The sequence below is a fragment of the Anabrus simplex genome, chromosome 1, assembly GCF_040414725.1.
Source record: "Anabrus simplex isolate iqAnaSimp1 chromosome 1, ASM4041472v1, whole genome shotgun sequence".
Lineage (NCBI taxonomy): Eukaryota > Metazoa > Arthropoda > Insecta > Orthoptera > Tettigoniidae > Anabrus > Anabrus simplex.
Window position 1 is genome coordinate 888,467,748 of NC_090265.1, and position 24,485 is coordinate 888,492,232.

Sequence of the window (24,485 nt, forward strand, 5' to 3'; positions counted from 1 at the left end):
ATTCTTCAGATGATAATGTCAAGAGAGCTTGCTTAAGTTTAGATTTGCATTTGGCATTTGCTATATGTACCGTTCTTTAAGGATGGTGAATTAAATGGGACTTGTTATCACTCCAAACCTAAAGAAAGGAAAGATCCTATATGTATATAGTGCAGATAGCAAATCATTTGATAATTATTCAGATAATTTGAAAGTAATATCTTCTGCTGGATATGTGTTTAATATTAGATCTAACGCATTCATCTAATAATACAGTGAACAGAAAAGTATAACTGAAGTAAAGTCAAGAATAACTTCAAAGAATTGAAAGATAACAACCTCTTTATTATATGCTTGGCAGAATATAATTTATCCATCTGTCATAAAGTTTGGAAATTCTTGAAGCCACTGCCTTATACGGCTTGCTTTGGAACTTGCTACTTTTGGCACTGTCACCAGAGCACTCACATGAAAATGGAACCTACCCTGTTCAACAGGTGACGTAGCCTTGCCTCACTTCAAAGAGAAAGTGATATACAAGGAAAGTGAAAGAGCTACTCACCATCAAAACTTGTTTTCAAACCCCACCCACAAAGTAATGGGCTACAAGTGAGATTTTAATGACAAGGGAGACAAGATACATATACCACTGTACAATGTCCATAGTGTTGCAGTCTAGCTATCCTGTTACAGCACAACCTGCTCAACATCTTGCCATTGCTGATTTTTGCAACATTTCCAACCTTTCAAAGAACACTACAGTCTTTTTTCTTTTCTTTTTCTAAGATGTGACTCTGTGGACAAAATAGGCATTTGAACTTTAAACAGAAAATATCGGTAGAAACATTACAATAGGCCTTTTTTGGCTTTTACCCTAAAGATACATGGTCTAGGCTGGTAGATATTGTAGGATGAATTTGATTTCTTTGGAAGCACGGAGAAGACATAGTGCACTGTCAACACTAGGTCCTACCAGCAAAGGCATATCTAGTTACTGTGAATAAAGATGAATTGAACTATGCACATTCAAAGCTGGGAAGCTAGTGAAGTTACTGGTTTTGCTGTGGTAAAACTGAAAACGTTCTTCATGATCACTTATAATTTTATTTCAAGAAGTAATTTACGAGTAAAAACTGCATTTTGAAAGAATTACTAAAAAAGTATTCACTACAAGTAATTCAATTACTTTTACTCAATTACTTCCCAACTTTGAATGTGCATAGTTGAATTCATCTTTATTCACAGGGAACTAGATATGCCTTTGCTGGCAGGACCTAGTGTTGACAGTGCACTATGTCTTCTGGTATAGGCTAGAGCAATTTTGTTACTTTCCTTGACCTCTCAGGATATAAAATTCATGGTTCTGATGCATATTGAATTGTAACCACAATAATAATTATTAAATTAATGTCATAATGGTCCACCTTTCAATACTATAATATGCAATATTTTGAATTACATTAACTAGGGACTAGTTTTGGCCTGGGCTGGCCATCTTCAGCCTTAATGTAAAACATCTAACAACTAAACAAATGTACAAAACACAATTGACATAAAACAAAAAATCATCTATACAATTGGCATTAAAAACTGGCATGAAATTATGAATAAATTCGAAAATAAATTACCGGTAGGCTCTAAATTCTTAGCATCTTGAGTATGCTCATCATCCAGACACTTTCATGTACTAATATTCATAGAACTGTTAGTTCCAACACTGCTAATCATTACAATTTCAATTGTAAAACGGGAACTGGTAAATGTTGATTCAACCGTTAGTATGAGGCACACACAACAACAGGCCTCACACCACATGCCGCAATGAGAGGTTAACTTCATGGACACCACAATGAATTGTAAATTTTATACCAGCTACAACGTATCTGTTTTAACAATATCTTCATGTGCCATCCAGGCAGTGTCCAACAACATTTTAGCATGATTTTAACAAGAACTATGACAGCACTTCATTTTATTAAGTTGACTGATGTTGAAACACCATCTGGCAGTCAGCTGGTGGTTATTCACAGCAGTGTCCTGTGACTTGCATACGGCCAACACCACTCAAGTAGATTTGATGGTTGACTACAGAATCAACATTTTCCAGTTCCCATTTTACAATTGAAATTGTAATGATTAGCAGTGATGAAACTAACAGTTCTATGAATATTAGTACATGAAAGAGTCTGGATGATGAACATACTCAACATGCTAAGAATTTAGAGCCTAATTTATTTTCAAATTTACTCATAATTTCATCCCAGTTTTTAATGTCAATTGTATATTTGTTCTTTTGTTTTATGTCAATTGTGTGTGTGTACATTTGTTTACTTATTAGAGGTTTTACATTAAAGCTGAAGATGGTCAGCCCAGGCTGAAACTAGTCCCTAGTTAATGTAATTCAAAATATTGCATATTATAGTATTGAAAGGTGGACCATTATGACATTAATTTAATAATTATTATTTCCTTGACCTGTCTCAGCCTCAACCTTGGCTTTGACAATATGAAAGTGACTGAGGTATGAGCAATGCTAGTAATGCCATTCCTTGTGCAGCCAGTCCCTGCTATGAATGGTGTAAAAATGTTGCTCATAGGGTCAGATGATGCATGCATTTCAGTGGACTTGGCAGACTGATGTGTAATAGCAACTTCTGGCTCAGTGAGGAAAGCAATGGGAAACAACCTCACTCTTCATTTCCCTAGTATGCCTCTTTAGTGATGCCTAGACCATCTATGACAGCTGATGGCAGAGTTGTTAAGGATCAAACAAGCCTTAGGGCTGAGGTTCGAACATACACACACATCTAGATATGCATAAGAAGAAGAAGCAAACTCATAATTGATCAAAAGTTTTCAAATTTTTATCTTTTACAAAAATGTTGAATCAATATGCTATCCAAGTTTTTCACATGCCGGTAACCACTGTTTCTGTTGACGTATGCTGTGACCAATGGAGCAGCATCTACTTCACCTGAAAATTGAAGAATACATTTGAAGTTATTTTTCTACTGTTATAAAGAAATAAATGCAAAGTATGAATTATGTATTCATGTCAGGAAAGATCACAATGGAAATGTGATGCTAATTATAGATGGATATAATTATATTCCACTGAGTGATACAGCTGAAGCAACACATGGTTGCCAAGCACTTCCTTTTACACCATGAATAATATAAAAATAATACTCCTTTGCTGGTGAGATATAGTGTTTACAGTGCACTGTGTCTTCTGGCATGGGCTAGAATAAATGTGTTACTTTCATTGACCTGTCACATTCTCTCCCTTGGCTTTGACAATATGAAAGTGACTGAGGTATGAGCAATGTTAGTAATACCATTCCTTATGCAGACAGTCCCTGTTATGAATGGTATGAAAATATCACTCATAGTGTCGGTTGGTGCATGCATTTCAGTGGGTTTGGCAGGCTGATGTGTAATAGCAACTTCTGGCTCAGTGAGGAAAGCAACAGGAAACTATCTCACTCCTCATTTCCCTAGTATGCCTCTTCAGTGACACCTAGGCTATCTATGACAGCTGTTGGTGAAGCTGTGGAGGATCCAACCAGCCTTCGGGCTGAATACCCAACACATGGAGGTTTATTGATGGTTTATTCCTCTACAATGAGGCCGAGTACATTTCTAGAATTAAGAATATACACTGTTGGATGATTGATAGCAGCTTTCTTGAGTGAGTTTCTTCCTGGCTGTATTTCCACAATCACTCGAGGAAAGCGGATACAGTAAAACTTCCTTTATATATTTCATCAAACATATGACTTTTACACTCAGATTTTTACATATAAATTTATTTCAAACATGCATTTCATTTATGGGTTTTTACACATAGGTATACGATCACATTTAAATGAAAATTTAACATGCCATTTGTATGTTAATATACCAGGTGGTTCACCAGCCTCTTGCAATTTAGTTTTATGCATTCCACCATTCTTACTGTACATCAGTCCCTCTCTGTAAACTGTGGTGATACAATGAGATGTGTGTTTACGGGCTAGAAGACAGCAGGAATCGTGATTACCCCTATTAATTCATTATGGGTACATGGAATGAACCCGTAAATGAACACAGATACGAAGAACACGTACCTTACAACAGGAGGTCCACATAGACCAGAAGCAGGTATTATATAGGCTGGAAACTGCATGCTGAACATCAAGCCTCACAATAGCTCACTTGGCAGGGGTATGTGGGAATTGTGATAGTGGACGGTGCTCAAAGGTTCGAATCCCACAAAGGTATTTTTGAATTTTTTAAACTTTTGACACCAATTGCCTGGGATGTGGTAAGGTTGCATACTTGATGGCTTCCACAGATAGATTTGTTTATTTGGCCCTGCAATGGGCCGTATGTATTGTGGCATAGGGTATTGAGCTGGGTTGGACAAGGATGAGGAGGTGATGGTCTGTGGCTGGGACTCACGCAATCAATGAACTACGACGTACATGTTCCAAGCTTCGTAAACCACAGGTAGGGAAAAGTGTGCCCCATTGGAATGATAACAACATGCGATGGCAGGTAGGCATGTAGCTGTGAGAACTCCCCTCCTTTGAGGCAAGCCACAACACAACACAACACAACACAAGTCTAACAGAAAATCCCTTATTAGAGTTTAAATCTGCACCAGGTGAAATTGCAAAGAAAGAAGTAGAAAAATGTACGTATGTACTACAAAAAAATCTGGGATGCCATGCATTACAACATATTAGCAGTACCTTGTCTAGCAAAATACAGAACAAATTGTTGGATATTGAAGAAACAGTGTCACTGGAAGAAACAGTAACTTTAAATATGCACCTATAATGTCTGTTGCAGCCAAACTTTGTTTTTCTCAATACAAATTCATTCTTAGAAGTAAGAGAGAATCATTTCTGTTTTTAAATACAATGATTCCTGTTACACAGGTGAATCACCTAAAACTTTCACTCCAAATATTTTGGAAATGGAAGGTGCTATTGATGTGCTGTTTTCACAGAAATAAAGTGTAACCAGCGGCTCATAAGTGTAGCCAAGATACAAATGTTAATAATTATTAGAATTTGTATTAGTTTAGAAAGTTATATTTTTTCAAATGGAACAATGCATACTGACATTAACAAAATAAAACTAGAGTAAATTAGAATGGCAAATGTTGTTTCTTACGGGATTCTAATACAAGTATTTTATGAGCTATAGTAATTTGAAAATTATAAATATAGACAGTTGTGTGCTCCATTCAACTGCTTGGTCGTGAGGCTATGATGTTCTTATGTCTGACTTTACAGTACACTAATTGCATTGTGGCTTCTTTGTCACTTACTTTGTGGTAGTTCAAGAAGTTGGATGTGCTGGAAAAGCCAACATGTTAAAAGTGTATGGAAATATAGGAAGAAAACAATTTGTTGTTGTGCTCTGTATGCAGAACGATATCCCAACAGATATCACCCATCTCGACAATTATTTGTGAAACTCTTCAACCAATTATGTAAAACTGGAAGTGTAACACCTAGAAAACGTAACATAAACAAAGAATGACTGGAGAAGAGTTTGAAACTAATGTTCTAGCTGTTATCGTTGCAGATCCGCATGTTAGTTTCTGTGCAATCGCATGAGAAAGTGGGATGAGTCAGACAAGTGTACTATGCATTATCCTATCATAAGTTCTACCGGTATCTGTATTTTATGAAGAGCTGCATGGTAATGATTTTGAAATCATGTTAACCTTTGTAGATGGGCATTAAGACAAGATACACCAGGTTTAGCATGTATCTTGTTTAGTGATGAAACAACATTTAAAAATCATGACTAAGTGAATCTCTGAAACATGCTCTATTGGTCCAAAACAATTCATTGGTTTTGTCAGGTGGAAAGTCTGCATGCATGAAGTTTATTTAAATGTGTGGTGTGGGATTGTGAACCACCAGCTCATAGGCCTTTTTTTCATAGAAGGAACACTAGATTCTCAAAAGTATGTGAACCTCTTAACAGACCAACTTCCACAGATGTCAGTAGATGTTCCACTGCAGACCAGGAGAAACAGTGGTGTCAGCATGATGGCTGTTCAGCTCATAGTGCATGACGTACGTACTACAGCTTGTCTTCACCGATTGCTTCCAATTTGCTGGATTTGGACGAAGGGGAACTGTACCCTGGCTGGCCCCGTTCACCAGATTTGACCCGTTTAGATTCTTTTTCTCTGGGTAAAGCTAAAAAGCACTGTTTACAAGGTCATACACATTACAACAGATAATATGAAACAATGTACTGCTGCTGCCTGCACTAAAATTTCTGATGAAATGCTAGAAAGTGTGCATGAATTTTTACATGGCAGACTGGAAGCTTGTACTGAAGCTGGTGGGCATCATTTGGAACACAACCTTTGAAGGCCAATTCTGTTTGTTTTTTAGAATCCAAAGAATTTGTTTATTCACTTTGTTTCCTTAAGTTAGTGTTGACAAATGGAGCAAACAACTGCCAGTATTTACAATTTTGCAACTAGAATAGCTCAGCTTGTACTAAAATCTTGAAACACCACTGACATTCTAATTTACTGTAGTTTTATTTTGTTAATGTCAATAGGCATTGTTCAGTCTGAAAAAAAATTAGCTATATAAAATAAATATACATTCTAATAATTTGTTAAATCTGTGTATGGGCTGCAATTATGAGTCTTTGGTTACACTTCATTTCTGTGGAAACAGCACATCAATAGCACCTTCCATTTCAGAAAAATTTGGGATACAAGTTTTAGGTGATTCACTCTGTATACCATAACAGGAAGAGTTAACTTCACTTCAGCAGCAGTTCCAGTCTACAAATTTGGTAAGTTTGACAACATTTTTATTGCTTTGGTAGATTATGTTAATTTTTTAATGTCAAAAACAATGGATGAAAATAACATAATTTTGATTTCTTTTCATTATTTAATTTTTTTGTGAGGTTTTGGACAGTATATTGTAACAGTAAATGTGGTACTTCGGTAGACACGAGACGCAGGGTGTGTACCATTCGTTGAAGTGCGTACAGAGGGAGAGGGTTTGTTTAGAAATAAATCTTAAAATTTTTTCCTCTGAGTTTATTAATAAATTCAAAGTCATGTCACCTCTGTACAGCAGATACAGTAGAAAACGTTCCTCGTCCTAGGGCTGGCGATGTCCTTGGATTCCGGCAGCTCCTTTTCCCATACCAGTGAACCACCATGCATCCCCCGATGGAAGTTCTAGAAAATCCATTCGACGTCTTGAAGATCTATACGATGCGGATGAAGGGCGTTGAGGTAGTGAACGTGAATGAACATCGTTAAGCCTTGGGGCGAGTTAATGCAAAGACTGCTTCTGCACAGATGAGAGGAAAGTTTATTAATGTTTTAACAAGGTTCAAACACAAAAATGTATCCTTGAGAGTTTATCACACGGTGAAATGTCACTAAATTTTGTCCCGTGTTAAATGAAAGAAGGCCACTAGACTCGAATGAACATGTACGTTTAATACTCATAAAAATAAAAGTCCACTCGAAACTTATCGTCGAGTTTTAACAGAGTCACTTAAAGTTTGTGGCACTTGGTACAATGTAAAGTAATGCCGCACGACTGAGTTCTTTGAAGCACTGTTCAACATAATTTAATTGAAAATAAAGATGTTCCACTCGTGAATTAGAACTCATTCACGTATTGATAATAACATGAAATCAAAAGACGAAATAAATCGAGTATTGACAGTCCTCGGTTCGACTGTTCGTAAACTGAATGTTCGTAGAATTGAAATGTGCTGTTTAGTAGAATTGAAATGCACAGTTCACAGTTCATGACCTAAAAATATTTACATAGTTCATGAAATGGTAAAGTAAATTTGGATTCAAACACAGTCTCATAGACTTGAAATATTTAGTACTCTGTAAGGAGCAAAGTGTTCTAAGTCCTGTCCATAACATGAAACTTCAAATTACGAGCACTCAAAAACATTCGCAAGTCTTAGACACTCGTGTAAAATAACAGTCACTTGATAATGTTCAGACGAAGCACAATTTATATCACGTCCCGTCGGAGTAAAAAGTTGTCACTCACAGTATAAAGAAATCCACACAAGTCCATATTCGACGCGATTAGGTTAAAGTCCACGGACTCGAAGATTAATAGCTGCTTCACGCTCGATCACGGTGCTCGCGAACCGACTGGGAACTCCACTGCCTAGCGTGCACATACATATTATCCGCGCACTTTTTCTTTCTTTCTTTCTTGATATTTGGTTGGGCTCTGTATTTAACTAACACCCAGTTCCAATACTTTGTAAATGAAACACTGTCGTACACTCAGAAACATTTAGTTATGGTGACTAAGAAATACTTCATCTCACAGGGCAAAGATCACTGGTATGGGTGAAAATCTACATCTTGTGGGTGTAAGTGTAATAGACATAGGAGTAAGCATGGGGACACAAGGTACTATATCTTCACGCCGAAGTGACCCATCTTGGCGTCTTCTACTTTGACATACGGAACGGGTCGACAATTGGGAAGGACAAAGGATAGAACACAACAACTAAAGGATCTAGTATTAAGGATGGAATAACACAAATAGAGGGTTAGAATGTAGATAACGCGCAAAGTGTAATGAAAGCTTACCAATGACATGTGATATGACTAACGACGTGTTACCCTAAACCATACCTATCAAAGAGCATCTGACCTACCAATGAGAATTTACCTACGGAATCTAGATCTTTGTAACAAAAGAACAACGCATTAACATATGTGCTAGAGGCGACAAAAGACAATAGTAACGCGAACATTGTGCTCATTTTCTGCTAGAGTTGTATAATAACAAAAATTAAACAAAACCTAAGTAGGCATAGTCGGGAGTGTTATGAAGACTATGTAAGTGACGCAACTATTAATGAAACGTGAATCTTATGGTATGTTTATAATATGATGTCCGTTTCATCTAAATATTTGTTTAATATGTATATTATGTCCGGTGACGGATTGTAAACAAGACAAGCAACACTTGTTGGAAGCGGTATTCGTAAACAGAGTAGACTTGCAATTAATCGTGTTCGAGCCTGAGTATATAACGGACACTGGAGAATGAGGTGATTTGCATCCGCCTCATTTGAACCACACTGACATGTCGGTTGGCTGACAATATTGAAACGGTACTTTAACATGGGCGTAAGCGAATGGTTGAAACGTAGCCTAATAATAGTTATTATATGACGCCGTGTGTAAGTTGATCGTTGATACCAGTGTTGGATTGGCAGAGAGGGTTGGATACTGTAATAGAATTTCCCTTTTATTCTTGCAGTGTCATTCCAGAACTGTTGCCATGTTGCTTTTTGATGTTGCTTTAGTAGTGGAATTAGATCGGTAACTGGAGTCATAAATGTCATTGGAGGGGTGTTGAGCAGTGATGCTTGTTTGGCAGCTTTATCCGCTTTTTCATTACCGGGAATATTTTTATGAGCTGGAATCCATATAATTGTAATCTGAGTACCAGTAGTACGTAGGTCATATAATAGTTGCTTAACATTATAAACATACCAGTTCATCGTGAATTTAGAAGACTGGATCGATTGTAATGCTGATAGAGAATCTGTGAAGATATTAGCGTTCGGGATTGCTTCGTTTTTTATATACAGGAGTGTTTGTCTGATCGCTATAAGTTCTGCAGTAAAGATAGAGAAATCCAAGTGGAGTTTATATAGCTCAATGTGTTGTATTCGTTCATAATAAAATGCTGCTCCTACCCCGCATGAATTCCGAGATCCATCGGTATAGAAATTATGTCCAATGTTAGAGTATGTTAAACGAAGTTTTTTCAAGGGTGTTGAAAACATAGAGGTTTTATACTGTAGGAATGCAAAAGTAGTAGTTGTAGCTTGGATAGCATCTGTGTAGTATTGTACTACCTCATACGGTACCGTATAGTGGGGAAGTTTGGCGCACCTTATGATATTGGTTGTTAATGTCGATACATATTGGAATACGGTTATTAGAGCAGGGGTTCTTTTGTCTCTGATATTATATGAATTGTATCTTTCATGTAGTAGTTGGAGTTTCGGTACAATAGGATGAGAAACTGTTATGAAACGTCGTATGAGGTACTTGGAAGTAAGGAACTGCCGACGTATATGGAGTGGTGGTTCTCCCGTTTCCACTTGTAGAGCATTCGTGGGTGTAGATTTTAATGCACCAAAACATATACGTAATGCGCGGTGTTGTATAGTATTTAGCTTATTCAGTGTTGCGGGATTAGCAATATCAATGATATGAGCGCAATAATCTAATCTGGAGCGAATTGTAGCACAGTATACTGTCTTGGCTGTTGTAGGGTCTGCCCCCCATGATCGTCTTGTTATAGCTTTGAGTAGTTTTGTATAATTATCCGCCATATTTCTGAGGTACTGGATATGTCTAGTAAAGGTTAGTTTATTATCTAGGATGATGCCGAGATATTTATGATATGTATGTATCGGTATCTCATAGGAAGCCACTTTTAATGGTTCAGTGTTGTAGACCCGTTTCTGCGTAAAAATGAGTGTTGAACACTTAGTTGGAGATATTGATAAACCATGGTCACTTAACCAGTTCTGTACGTCAAGCATGACTTTAGTAATAGTATTACGGGCACCATTAATATCCTTCCCTGATGTATATATGACTATATCATCAGCATAGAGTAAGATACGTGCATGTTGGAGTACAAGCTGTTCGAGGTTTGAGAGATACAAGGCAAATAATATGCCACTAAAAATATCGCCCTGTGGAAGTCCATCTGTAGCCTGACGTGAAATAGGTGGTGCATCAGGGTGTTTTATTATAAGCTTTCGATATGTATGGAGGTTTCGGAGTAGTGTGATGAACGGAGTAGGAAGTCCTTTGGATGATAATGCGGCCCATAACATATGCAATGGGACTGAGTCAAACGCTCCCCGTATGTCCAGAAAGATGGCAATTGTGTGATATTTTCTTGTTTTAGCAAGTAATATGTCAGTTATTAGTATATTAATGGCATCTTGTGAACTGCGACCTTTAAAATAGGCATATTGGCATTTGGGAACCAAGTCATAGTATTCTAGGTACCATAAAAAACGTTGTAGTAGTAGTTTTAAAAATGCTTTGCGTATACAAGAGGCTAATACAATTCCACGAATATGTTTATGATTATTCAACGGTAGCCGAGGTTTTGGAATAGGTATTAAGAAAAATTTATTCCAGTCGTCCGGAGGGGTAGAGGTTTGTAGTATGTGATTGTAGTGATTAACAAGTGCTTGCAATGCCGGGTTGGGGAGTGCTTTTATCATTGTGTAAGTAATGTAGTCCGGACCAGGTGTGGATGTGTTACATTTTTGTAGCGTTGCTGTGAGTTCACGTAGGGTGGTGTTCTGTAGCAAAACTGAAAACGATAGTGGAGAATCGTTACAATTAGGGACGAACTGTGGGACCACCGTATTGGGAGTTAATGAATAAAGGAATTGTTCCAAAATATCTGTCTGAATTAAAGGTCTAGTAATTTGTGTGGAGACACGTGCTAGTGCCCTAACCGCGTTCCATAATCTGGTCACGGATATATATTTATGGAAAGAATTAATAAAGGCTTTCCAAGCTGTGCGCCTTTTTTGATGAAATATGCGACGTATTGTAGCAGTATGACGTTTCAGGCGAATATAATTCACTAAGTTTAGTGTTTTCCGATAGATTTTAAAAAGGCGTTTCCTTTTAAGAATGAGGTGGTGACATTCATCATCCCACCATCTGAGGCCACCAATATTGTGGGAGTGTGCATTGGGTGTTCGGTTAAATGGGTGATAACAGTCGAGATATTGATATATAATTTGATAGAGCTTATTGTAATTAAACTCATCGACTGTATATTTTTCAACCTGTTTTAGTATAAATACCTTGAACGTCTCGGGATCAAACTTATGTAAAGAGCGTGTTGTACTCATTACTTGATTGGACCATGGGGGTTTCATTATAGATCCAGAACCATGAGTTATAAATATTGGATAATGATCACTGCTATGTGTATCACACAATGTACGCCAAGTAGTTGTGGATGCTATAGTATAACTGCATAATGAAATATCCACTGCACTTGGAGGTGCTCCAGGGGAAATTAGTCTGGTCGGTGACCCATCATTGAGAATTACTAGATTACTTCGCTGTATTGCGTTTAAGAAGTTAGTTCCCCTAGGTGTGTCCACTTGGGAACCCCAATGGGTATGGTGAATATTCATGTCCCCTAAAATAAGTAGCTGGTTTTGGGCATGGAATTGTTGAAAAAATTGTTGCCATTGTCTATATGATATATATTGGTCAGGTGGGCAATATATATTTATGACATGTATATTATTAATTATTATACCAAGTACATATACGTTAGGTATTTGACATTGGGGATGAAATAGCTGATAGGTGAATGATTGATGTATTAAAAACGCTACTCCATCATACCCCGGGCCATCTATGCGTTCAATTTGATAATAAGGTATAGAAAAAACACTATCGGGCGCAAGCCATGTTTCTTGTAAGAGTACTATATCCGGTGATGTTTCTTTTATTAATATTTTCAATTCATGGTATTTATTCCGAATACTTCTAGCATTCCATTGAATTATCTTCATTGTCTTTAGAGAATAGGGACTGTAGGCTGTCGCAGAATTGTCCAATCATGGATAACATATTCGGTTGGTCCTTAAGTAATGGGGGTAATAGCAACATGAGCGCACGTAAGCATTGTATGACTTGGTCTTTTTGCATATCATGTTGAGATGTCAAAGCTGCTTCGTTTACCGTTTGCTGCGATAAGGGTTGTCGTGATGTAGTTGGGGTCTGGTGAAGATGTGAAGGGGGGTGGTGCTGAGCTGGCATCGCTGGGTGCCGAGGAATTTGATAGTTCTGCAGAATTTGCAGGTGCCCCATACGATCATATCCGGGAGTCGGCTTGGGTGGCAAATCTTTAACAATAACCTGTGTAAACTTCCGCTTGCGCGGAGCTTCAACAACCGGTGTAGGCGCAGGAGTTTGCAAGGGGGGAAAATTTTGAAGAGTGTCTTGTGGGGCTATAGTCTGTGGGTATAGACGCGAAGCAGCCTCAGAATAAGATACATTCTCGAGGCACATTAGTTTTTTGATTTCAATTTGGCGTTTGTGTACTTCACATTCAGTTACTCCTGATGCGTGTTGCTTATTACAGTGCAAACATTGTATTATATTAGATAGGCAATCAGCTGTCGCGTGGTTTAAGGCACAATTTTTGCATCTAAAAGTGGACGACTGACAATTTCTGAGAGTGTGACCATATCTATGGCATTTCCCACAAAGAATTGGAGAAAAAATAAATGGAGTAACTTCTAACACAACTTGAAAAATAGATACATATTTGGGAAGATGTTTCGCCCAAAAGACTACTTTGAGTGATCCAGTCGGCACGTATACGACTTTCCCGTCTTCGACCGTCTTACGATTTAACCGTTGTACAGAATGGACCTTAATATCACTTTTGATTAGAGCTAATATGTCAGGTTCAGTAAGATTTTTGTCAACTCCTCAAATTATACCTATGCGAAATAGGTTTGAGTGTGGAATAAATGCATGTAAGTTATGTGAGGCAAGAAATTTACTTTGTAAAAATGAGTTAGCATGTAATGCAGATAGAAAAACGACCTGAATCCTGTTTCTCCCTTTGGGTTGAATGGAGTGAACATGGAAATTATTTTCATGTAGAAGTCTTCCGAGTGCCATTGGGTGTAGGTTGCCAATGTTATTCGTACTTTTACCGGACACAAATACAATATATGGTCCCTGATGATTAGTAGGGTAGCTATATGCAGCAAGATTATGGTTAGTGGTTATAGTAGTCGAATTAGGAGTATTAGAAGGTTTATGATTATTAGTCACCGAGGAATTCTTAGAGATAGTTGCAGAATGGTGATTCGTCTTCACTGTTTCTTCATGATCGACATTGTCATTAGCTAAAGGATCAGGTTCTTCACCTCCGCCACTGTCACTATCCATGTCGACCTACGAGTTGCACGCTACCACTCGGCAAGCACTAAGTAGAACACTCTAGAACCGACTCGATACAAGCGCACGCGCTGTACAACCGCACCACACGACAGAGCGAACGAGACTGCGCGCACTTTTTAGTGATAGATTTTTGTACTCGTTGGAGAAGTAAGAAGGGTTCCGTTATTACTGACAACTGAATGGAAATGAAATCTGAATTGAATCGATAATATGATCGATCAATATGAATTTTATAAACCTTTATTATTTTAAACAAACAACTGTGTCACACACACAATATTTAATACTATATAACATTTCCCGTTGCGAAACGTGTTCCTAGCATGAATTCTATAGTTTGGCTTTGCTGTGTAAACAACAACAGTACGAGTACTTAAAGTGTACGCCAGATGGCGCACAGCGATGATAAGCGATTCTTAGTTTATGTTTCAAAGGTTGCCAATACGAATCTCGAAGATAACCAAAGTCGACCGCTTCAGCACTAGGGTGTAAATCTATCACTAAAAAGTGCGCAGATAATACTCAGGCCACACACTGGCAGCACACACTGGCAACACACTGGTCTGCTGAGCGAAGAAGTACGTATTTATATCTGATCCGGGCCTTCACCTCTCGTTCCATAACTTTATCGCCTCATGTCAGATTTACGCGAAACTCGGCAGGAAGGGATCGAGTTATATGGTGATGTTGTTAAATTTGTTTAATTATTATTGTGGGGAAAGTTATTACCCATAGAAGTTCGAAGAACATTCCACATCAGTCTAGGCTCTGTATCTCGGGCGAGGCATGCTGTGACGTCTTCCACTCTCTACGTCACACGCACACAGCTGTTGCTCGCCGTCCAGTCAGTCTTTCGTAGGCGGCCCGGAACGCAACACGTAAGTTTTTAAAATTTCTATGACGGGGACTTAGTTTGTACCGCCGTTACCGGTACAATATATTTTCTGGATTGTTAATGCATGTTTCCCTGTTTTAAATTGCATAATTACATACATATTTTACATTTTTAATACATACCTATCTGAGCCCTAGTTATGAAAGTTAGAATAATTTAATTTTTATATATAAATATGGTTACAAAATTAGGATTACACTTTCAATATTTGTTGTAACTACTTTCAGAGTAAATTTTGTTTTAAATTATGGACGCTGGAACATTACTTCTTTCATGTAGGCCTATACATTTCTTTGTATATTTCTTGGAGTGTTTGTACTTGATTTCTTATTCATGTATTGCCACTGACAAATAAATAAATACAATTATGGACTACATATTAAGTCTCCAAACTTTTAGATCCTATCTCATATATCAGCTACTAACTATTCTTACACAAAGAGTTTTAGAGAAGTATAAAGCAAACAGGTCTTCCAGTAACAAAATTATGTCAGCATGAATATTGATCACTTGGATATTTAAATTAATAACAATAGAGAGGAAAAAAGAACTTTTATGCTCTTTCTTATGTTTCCAGTATTCCAAACCTGACAAACTAGGGGAAATCCAACAGCTACGGGTGGAGGAGTTTTCCCTTAGAAGGTTAGATGAGACCTTTGTGTAGGAAACAACACATAAACTCATCAGCTGTTGCCTTGCAGTGAGACAGGGAACTGCCAAAGGCTAAGGGAGACAACCCCTGACAGAAAATCTCCTGAAACGTTAGGCCTAGCAAGTCACTGGAAGAGAGACATTTTAATTGCTTTCAAAACCAAAAGAAGCCTCAGAGTGTTAAACAAACCCAATAAGAACGCAAGTTCTCCTGGTATTGATATTAATGACAGCTCAACGCTCGATGCTCCTTCAAGATCCAGCAAGAGACCAAAATCTACAAGATAATGACTACAATCAGAGTAGCAACTCTGAATATCATTACTTTTACAGGAAAAATAGAAGAGTGTGTTGATTTGATGAAAATGAGGAATATTAGTGTACTAGGACTGAGTGAAACAAAGTGGAAGGGACAAGGGTCAAAAGAACTCAGAGAAAGTTACCATCTATATTGGTTGGGAGGAAGTTCAGCTAAGAATGGAATGAGTGTTATAATGGACCATTCAATGAAAAAGCATGTAATAGGGGTGAACTTCCAATCTAACAGGATTATCCAAGTCAATCTAAAATTAAACACTACCCAGAACATTAGTATCGTTCAGTGCTATGCCCTGCAAGTAGTTTGTGATAGTTCAGAGAAAGACCTAATTGAAGAATCCTTGGAGAGCAAGTTAGAGGTGAAGGAACCATTGTTATTGATGACATGAATGCCAGAGTAGGGTCTGATAGGCAAGGTTATGAGAGCATCATGGACACACATGGATGGGGACCAAGGAACACTGAGGGAAGCAGACTCCTAGATTTCACTTTACAATGGCGACAAATGAGAGTATCCTCCTATTCAATACATCATATATTCTGTCATTAGACGGAGCAAACAAATTCAGACATGTTTCGGCTCGCTTGAGCCATCTTCAGTTAAAAAAATTAGGGGGTTGGAATAATTTACATAATATAAGTTGAAAAAATGCTAAAAAACATAATGAAAGACCAAATGAAAAAACAAACAAAAGAGAGCCCAGACGGAAACAAAATTAGCACAAATATACAATATTTACATCAATATGCAGAGCAAAAAACAACTTATTGCGACAAAATTCAGTGAAACAGGTGTTAATTTGAAATAATAATTGATACTAAAAACTGCGTTAACCTAAGAAACAAGGGAATGAGAAAACAAATGATGCAGATGGAAATGAATAATAGTAGCACATGGTGAGGTTGTGGACCTCATAGTTTACAAATTATTGGTTTAGTAAAAATGACAAAACAGTTTGAAATTGCTGTCAAAATCATCCTAGTGGAAACCCATCACATCCAATTGGTCAGGAGGAGAGCGGGAGCAAACATTTTTGAGAGAAACCAAGCCTGATATAACCTGCAGGCGAAAAGCCTGTGACAAGGAGAAAAAAACACCATGAAGTTTAAGGCTTTAGAAATAGCAGCATTCTCAATATCTTCTCAATCTAGCGGTCCCTTTCTTCATTATTGTTTCATAATGTTGGCTGGTGTTTTGCCTTATTATAGAGGGGCCAGAAGGGCCGCGTATAAAAATTTAGAAGCTGTGTTAGGTAGAAGACAGATGCATAGTAAATTGTAGTAATCTAGTGGAAACCGTCAATGAAGTTCTAATCTGTAATGGAAAAAATGAGGTTGTATGAGAAACATGGGTTGATAAGTAAAAAGTGTGGAATGGTTGTGAAGAAAGCTTAAACTTACGGTGTGCAGTAGGTGGTTGTCCTCTCTAATGGCCTGGCTTTCTCAAAGTAACGGTCTCGTTCGCGTGATCGAGTCTATTGTTGGTTCGGCTGTGTTTGCTAGGATGAAAGGAGCGGAGGGGAAGGGGAGGTGCAGGGCTGGTTTGAGGAAGGGAGGGGTGGTGAGTTGGAGAGATGGAGGTGGGGTTTGTTTGGCAAATATAAGGAATGAATGTTTCAAGAGGATGTTAGTTTACTCGCTGACTTCTAAAGCTCGAATGGCGTGGCCTTCTCAAAGTGATGGTCTCGGTCGCGTGATCGAGTTTATTGTTGGTTTAGCTGTGTTTGCTAGGCTGGAAGAAGCGGAGGGGGAGGGTTGGTGTGAGGAGGGGGGAGTGGTGGTGAGTCGGGGAGATGGAGGTGGGGTTTGTTTGTGTTATGGAAATTCTGACAAATGTATGGAATGAATGTTTCAAGTAGAATGTTCTTTTTCTCGCTGACTTCATTTAAATTGTGAGTGGGATTCATAAACTGATCTAAATCGATGTGGATGCTCTCGAGAACGTTGATCAAGGTGCCTTTTTGCTCATAATGCAAGATCTTCAGGTCTTTATCTATTGAAGTGTGTTCGTGGCTGGATGCTTTATGGTGTTCGCTCATAGCTGAAAAACAATTATATTTGAGAGCGTTGCGATGTTCGGCGTATCTTATGACAAAATTGCGGCCTGTTTGACCTATGTAGCTGGAATTACAGGATTGGCACTTTAGTTTGTAAACTCCGGAGTTCAAATATTTGTTGTTGATGTTGCTATTGTTATTGGTGACAGTGTGTGGATTGAAAATGAGTTTGGAGTTGGTGTGGGAGGTTCTGTAAGCTATTTTGATGTTGTGTTTCTTGAAAATATTAGAAATTTGGTAAATGCCACTATTATCTCCCCGACTCACCACCACTCCCCCCTCCTCACACCAACCCTCCCCCTCCGCTCCTTCCAGCCTAGCAAACACAGCCAAACCAACAATAAACTCGATCACGCGACCGAGACCATCACTTTGAGAAGGCCACGCCATTCGAGCTTTAGAAGTCAGCGAGTAAACTAACATCCTCTTGAAACATTCATTCCTTATATTTGCCAAACAAACCCCACCTCCATCTCTCCAACTCACCACCCCTCCCTTCCTCAAACCAGCCCTGCACCTCCCCTTCCCCCTCCGCTCCTTCCATCCTAGCAAACACAGCCGAACCAACAATAGACTCGATCACGCGAACGAGACCGTTACTTTGAGAAAGCCAGGCCATTAGAGGGGACAACCACCTACTGCACACCGTAAGTTTAAGCTTTCTTCACAACCATTCCACACTTTTTACTTATCAACCCATGTTTCTCATACAACCTCATTTTTTCCATTACAGATTAGAACTTCATTGACGGTTTCCACTAGATTACTACAATTTACTATGCATCTGTCTTCTACCTAACACAGCTTCTCAATTTTTATACGCGGCCCTTCTGACCCCTCTATAATAAGGCAAAACACCAGCCAACATTATGAAACAATAATGAAGAAAGGGACCGCTAGATTGAGAAGATATTGAGAATGCTGCTATTTCTAAAGCCTTAAACTTCATGGTGTTTTTTTCTCCTTGTCACAGGCTTTTCGCCTGCAGGTTATATCAGGCTTGGTTTCTCTCAAAAATGTTTGCTCCCGCTCTCCTCCTGACCAATTGGATGTGATGGGTTTCCACTAGGATGATTTTGACAGCAATTTCAAACTGTTTTGTCATTTTTACTAAACCAATAATTTGTAAACTATGAGGTCCACAACCTCACCATGTGCTACTATTATTCATTTCCATCTGCATCATTTGTTTTCTCATTCCCTTGTTTCTTAGGTTAACGCAGTTTTTAGTATCAATTATTATTTCAAATTAACACCTGTTTCACTGAATTTTGTCGCAATAAGTTGTTTTTTGCTCTGCATATTGATGTAAATATTGTATATTTGTGCTAATTTTGTTTCCGTCTAGGCTCTCTTTTGTTTGTTTTTTCATTTGGTCTTTCATTATGTTTTTAGCATTTTTTCAACTTATATTATGTAAATTATTCCAACCCCCCTAATTTTTTTCACTGAAGATGACTCAAGCGAGCCGAAACATGTCTGAATTTGTTTGCTCCGTCTAATAACGGAATATATGATGTATTGAATAGGAGGATACTCTCATTTTTCGTCATTGTAAAGTGAAAACCGTCAATACGGAAGATTCTAATATCTTGTAATGTCCTAGATTTCTGTCTGAGAAATAACATAGTTATTGGTAATACCTGGTATCACAAACAGAAAAATCATAAAATCACCAGATATGGATGGAATGGGCAACAGGAGTCCATCATTGATTATATTATGGTAGATAAACATATACAAGAAATGTTGCTGGATGTGAAAGTAATCTCAAATATGTCTCTTGACAGTGATCACAGGCTACTTGTTAGTTGTTTCAGGTTTACAAAGTTGAAGGAAATAAGAACCATCCAGGACAAGAAATTAAAGGTATGGAAATTGAAGGATAAAGAGAAGGCCACAGAATATCAAGAAAAAATCCAGTAGCAAATACCAAAAACAGACACTGGGACAGTTGAAGAAGAATGGAAAAATTTCAAGGAATGCTTGGTGAAGACAACAGAGGAGACATGTAGAAGAACAAATGGCAAAAGGAAATGGAAAGAGACACCATGGTGAAATGTTAAAACAAGAGACACAGTCCTTAAAAAGAACAATGCCTACAGAAAATATTTCAAAAGTTGAACAGATAAGGACAAAGAAGTTGGCAAAAAAGAATCTAAGCAGGTTGTCAGAGCAGAAAGAGAAAAATGGTTGAATGAATGGAGTGATTAACTAAATGAAGATGTAGATGGTAACAGAAAAATGTTGTATGGAATGATGAATAGGAGGAGGGACAAAGAACAGACTGATTATCTGACTAGTAATAGGGGGTATCTCATTACAGATGACAGAGAGATCAAAGGAATGGAAGAATTATTTTGATAAGCTGTTAAATGTGAATAATATCACAAACATTCCATTAGATAGATTAGTTAATGATGGAAGGATGGAAGACACTATAACAGATCTGACATGGAATGATATACTGTAGAATACGCACAAAAATACATCAAAACAGGAAAATCTCCAGGCATTGATGAAGTGTGTGGTGAAATGATCACGTCTATGGATGATGCAGGAAAGCAGTGGATGTATAGACTTTTTCACAAGATATGGAAGGATGGGCAGATACCAGCAGATTGGGGAAAAGGTATCATTCCACTCATTAAGAAAGGTGACAGGAAGAAATGTTCCAATTACAGAGAAATTACATTAACTTCCCAAGTGGGAAAGCTGTATGAAATGATTTTAGAAAGGAAAATAAGACCATTGATAGAATTATAGTTATCAGAGGAACAATTCGGATTACAGAAAGGCAGATCAACAGTTGATGTAATATTTGGACTGCATCAGCTAATGGAGAAGTATTATGAACATAATAAGGTCCTTTGGCTGGCCTTCCTGGATATCAAAAAGGCCTCTGATGCTGTAAGCAGGGACAAAGTCTGGAAAGTGCTGAGAAACAGTGGAATCAATAATGATATAACAAAACGAAGAGAATTTAAATGAAGACATCAGTAGTCACGTCAAAATACCATCAGGAATGACGGAACCCTTTAGAATAACAACGGGTCTAAGACAAGGCGGAGTTCTGTCACCTCTTCTCTTCATTACTGTGATGAATGAGATTCAACAAAAAGTATGCCAAAACTTTGGTGACAACAAAATGAAAGTCATGCTATTTGCTGATGACATCTCTATATGGCGAGATTCCAAGGAGGAAATTCAGGATCAGATCAGCTAAAGGGTATGGCCTAAGTTTCAGTCAGGAAAAAAGTGAAGTGTTGGTTATGCAGAGAAATGGTCAACCTGAAGGTTACATTGAAATAGAGGGTAAACAACTCAATATGTCCAACAAATTCAAATATCTAGGAAGCATGATATCAGCAACAGGCTCCATTGGAGAGGAACTAACAGCAGGATTCAAGCTGGAGGAACATTCTATAGAGTTGTCCGAGAGCTAATATGGAACCCAAAAGTACCATTGAAATGCAAGTGAACAATTTATCTGACTTATTACATGCCAATTTTGACATATGAGAGTGAGACCTGGACCATGAGAAAAAAAGATGAAGCAAGGATTCAGGCAGACGAAATGAGATTCATCTGAGCGATGGTTGGCAAAACACGACGAGATAAAATTCGTAATGAGAACAACAGGGACATGGCTGAGGTTGGCAGAATGCAAGATAACATAACTCTGCATAGACTCAAATGGTATGGTCACATGCGAAGTATGAATCCTGATCGCATACCCAGAAAAATATATGATCTGCAGTTAAAATATCCAAGACCAAGAGGGTAAACAAGAGGGCGGCCAGGAATGCGATATACAGACATTGTTAAAAACGACATTCAGCAACGAGGAGGGGACTGGGACAACAATGAAGAAGGAAAAAAGTACAAAGACAGAAGTTGGTGGAGGGACTTCATTTGCCGACCCAGTGTATAGATGGAACAACATTGGATATGTATGTATGTAATGTAATGTAATGTATGTATGTATGTATGTATGTATCTTTTTTAAAGTCCTAGTTTTCTAGTTTAGAACACTTGGAACTCTGGATAGAACCAACACTAATCAGTATTGTGCAGAGTTATGTTCATACATTCCAACTTTCAAAGCTATCATTGTTGTATGCTTTCTGTAAATGTAACTTAAATGCTCAGTACCAAAAACATCAATTTTATGAACAAACATCAACAGAATAATTAATTTTCTCTTCTTATTCACTTCTCATTAACATTTTCCAAAGATATAATATTCACTTCTACTTACAGCTAACCTTAAGGCTTGATCCAAATCATCTATGAGGTCCTGTGTGGATTCCAACCCCACAGCTAGGCGGATAAGGTTGTCTGTAAGACCAATGCGAGCTCGTTCTTCAGCTGGGACGGAGACATGGGTCATGAGTGAACTATGAAACAGTAATTAATACTATGGTCATTTCACACGGAAAAGACGTACACTAAAAGAGTTCCTAGAAACATAGCATAAACATAGCTGAATTAATATATATATATATATATATATATCATAATCTCAACCAAAAGTTACTTCACTTATTAAAAAACAATCACCATGGCACAACAGCCCTGAAGGGCCAAGGCCCACCAAGCAACCACTGCTCAGCCTGAAGGTATGCAGATTATGAGGAGTCTTGTGATCGGCATGATGAATCCTCTGAGCAGTTATTCTTGGCTTTCTAGACTGGGACCTTTATCTTGCTGTCAGATAGCTCCTTAACTGTAATCATGTAGGCTGAATGGACCTCAAACCAGCCCTCAGATCCAGGTAAAAAAAAACCTGACCTGGACAGGAATAAAACCATTTTAAAAAGAAGCTGTGACAATTGGACGCCTGTGGTGTCATCACCTCTGAGGCGTCCACCTTTGAAGCGTAACGGTTAGCACTATTAGCTGCCATCCTCGGTGGCCCACGTTTGATTCCTGGTACTGCCAGAAATTTAAGAATGGCAGGAGGGCTGGTATGTGGTTGAAATGGTACATGCAGCTCTCCTCAATTGGGGGTGTGCCTGAAAAGAGCTGCACCACCTCGGGATGAGGACACGATTTTACTTTATTTTTTTACCTCTGAGGTGAATGTGCATATTCTTTGTTAATATAAATTTTAAGACTTGTGTCCACAGATGAGATGATTTAATGCAGACATTTATCTCATTAGCACACATTCTGCTAGGACTCGCAGGTAGCTTGTCTGAAATTCCCAGCAAGCAATCTCACCCATGAGACTATTATTCTCTGATGTCTTGAACAGTTCTATTGAGAGGCCTCTATGTCACTATGATGTACTCCTGCAAAATAATCAAGGCATACTCCTAAGTATTCGAGCCATTGTGGTTTTGTATATTGGTCTTAAGTCGCATCGAATCAGTGAGGTCTTATGGTGATGATGGGCTAGGACTGGGAAGGAAGCCACTGTGGCCTTCATTAAGATACTGCCACAACATTTTCCTGGTGTGAAAATGGTTAACCACAGAAAACTATCTTCAGGGCTACTTACAGTGGGGGATGAAATCCACCATCTCCCGAATCCAGGCTAAGAGCTCCACAGCCCAAACCACCCCATGTAGGTGGGGGCAGTATAATACATTCATGGTATCTCTTGTCTACCATAACTGTTCACTAAAAGCAGTGGGAATTTGTGCATGAAGGGCTATTGGGCGCTGCCCTGCCGCCTTTTCAACATTGAATGTTATTTCACTCTGTAATTGATTATGTAACGAGATGGACAAACGTAGCAAAGGCGAACTTATGTGGTGTGCTATTCAGTTATACAGGGAATAATTTTAGTGTTCAGACTTCTGCCTGCATGTCCTGGGAAGTCCCGAGCGAGCGCCATATGGCTTCTGTCAACACTAGCGAGATAAGAAGTGTTCACTGCCTGCGCGCAACTGTTTAGCACCCTGTCCCCTAGTTCACTAGAAACTATTGGTGTGTTGTGACGTTATTATCATGATGGTTAAATACACTATAGAGCAAAGAATATTTTTGGTCAAGTGTTATTTGCACAAGAAAAAGAAACCAGTTAAAAGGTGCCTTTGAAAATTCCGTAGACAATTTCCCGGTGCGACAGTACCATCAAAATGTTACGTGCAACAGCTCGTTTACAAGTGGCGTAGTACTGGTTCCATAAGCAATAAGAAAAAGAAGTGAAGGAGAACAGCTCTCACACGGGAGAGGTTAGAAGATATACAGGCAAGACTCCAGGTCAGTTCACATAAGTCGCTTCGGAGAGTAGCTCAGGAAAGTGGTATTTCACCTTCTTCAGCATGTAATGCAACAAAATTGTTACATTTACGATCTTATTGGACTCATTCAGTCCATAACATACTGCCTACAGATTTCAATACAAGAATACGATTTTTCAAGTGGCTAATGAATAGTGTCCACGACGGTATTGTGGATCCAAACTTTCTTTTTTATGAGCGACGAAGCCTGGTTTCATTTGAGTGGATATGTCAATTCACAGAACAATAGAATCTGGGGTACAGACGAACTGCATATTTTACCGAGACCTCTGCACGATGCGAAGGTGGGTGTGTGGTGCGCTATC

The 24,485-nt window shown here is 38.4% G+C and overlaps 1 protein-coding gene and 1 long non-coding RNA gene across 4 annotated transcripts in view; one reads left to right on the top strand and one right to left on the bottom strand.

The window, feature by feature from the left end:
* Positions 1-303: 303 nt before the first annotated feature.
* The window catches only part of LOC136857695 (cystathionine gamma-lyase-like), a 182,539-nt gene continuing 158,357 nt past the window's right edge, over positions 304-24,485 (bottom strand). For 2 of the 3 annotated variants that reach the window (XM_068225278.1, XM_068225276.1), the window contains exons 7-8: positions 22,188-22,326; positions 304-2,953 (exon numbers count right to left, since the gene is read on the bottom strand). In XM_068225278.1, the coding sequence (XP_068081379.1) occupies positions 2,945-2,953; positions 22,188-22,326 (148 nt within the window). In that variant the 3' untranslated portion in view covers positions 304-2,944. The remainder of the gene's footprint in view (positions 2,954-22,187; positions 22,327-24,485) is intronic. The other variant, XM_068225277.1, reaches the window with a different exon arrangement.
* The window catches only part of LOC137496990 (uncharacterized), a 30,473-nt gene continuing 27,564 nt past the window's right edge, over positions 21,577-24,485 (top strand). Inside the window, exon 1 of the long non-coding RNA XR_011017571.1 lies at positions 21,577-21,883. This is a non-coding gene — a long non-coding RNA (uncharacterized lncRNA). The remainder of the gene's footprint in view (positions 21,884-24,485) is intronic.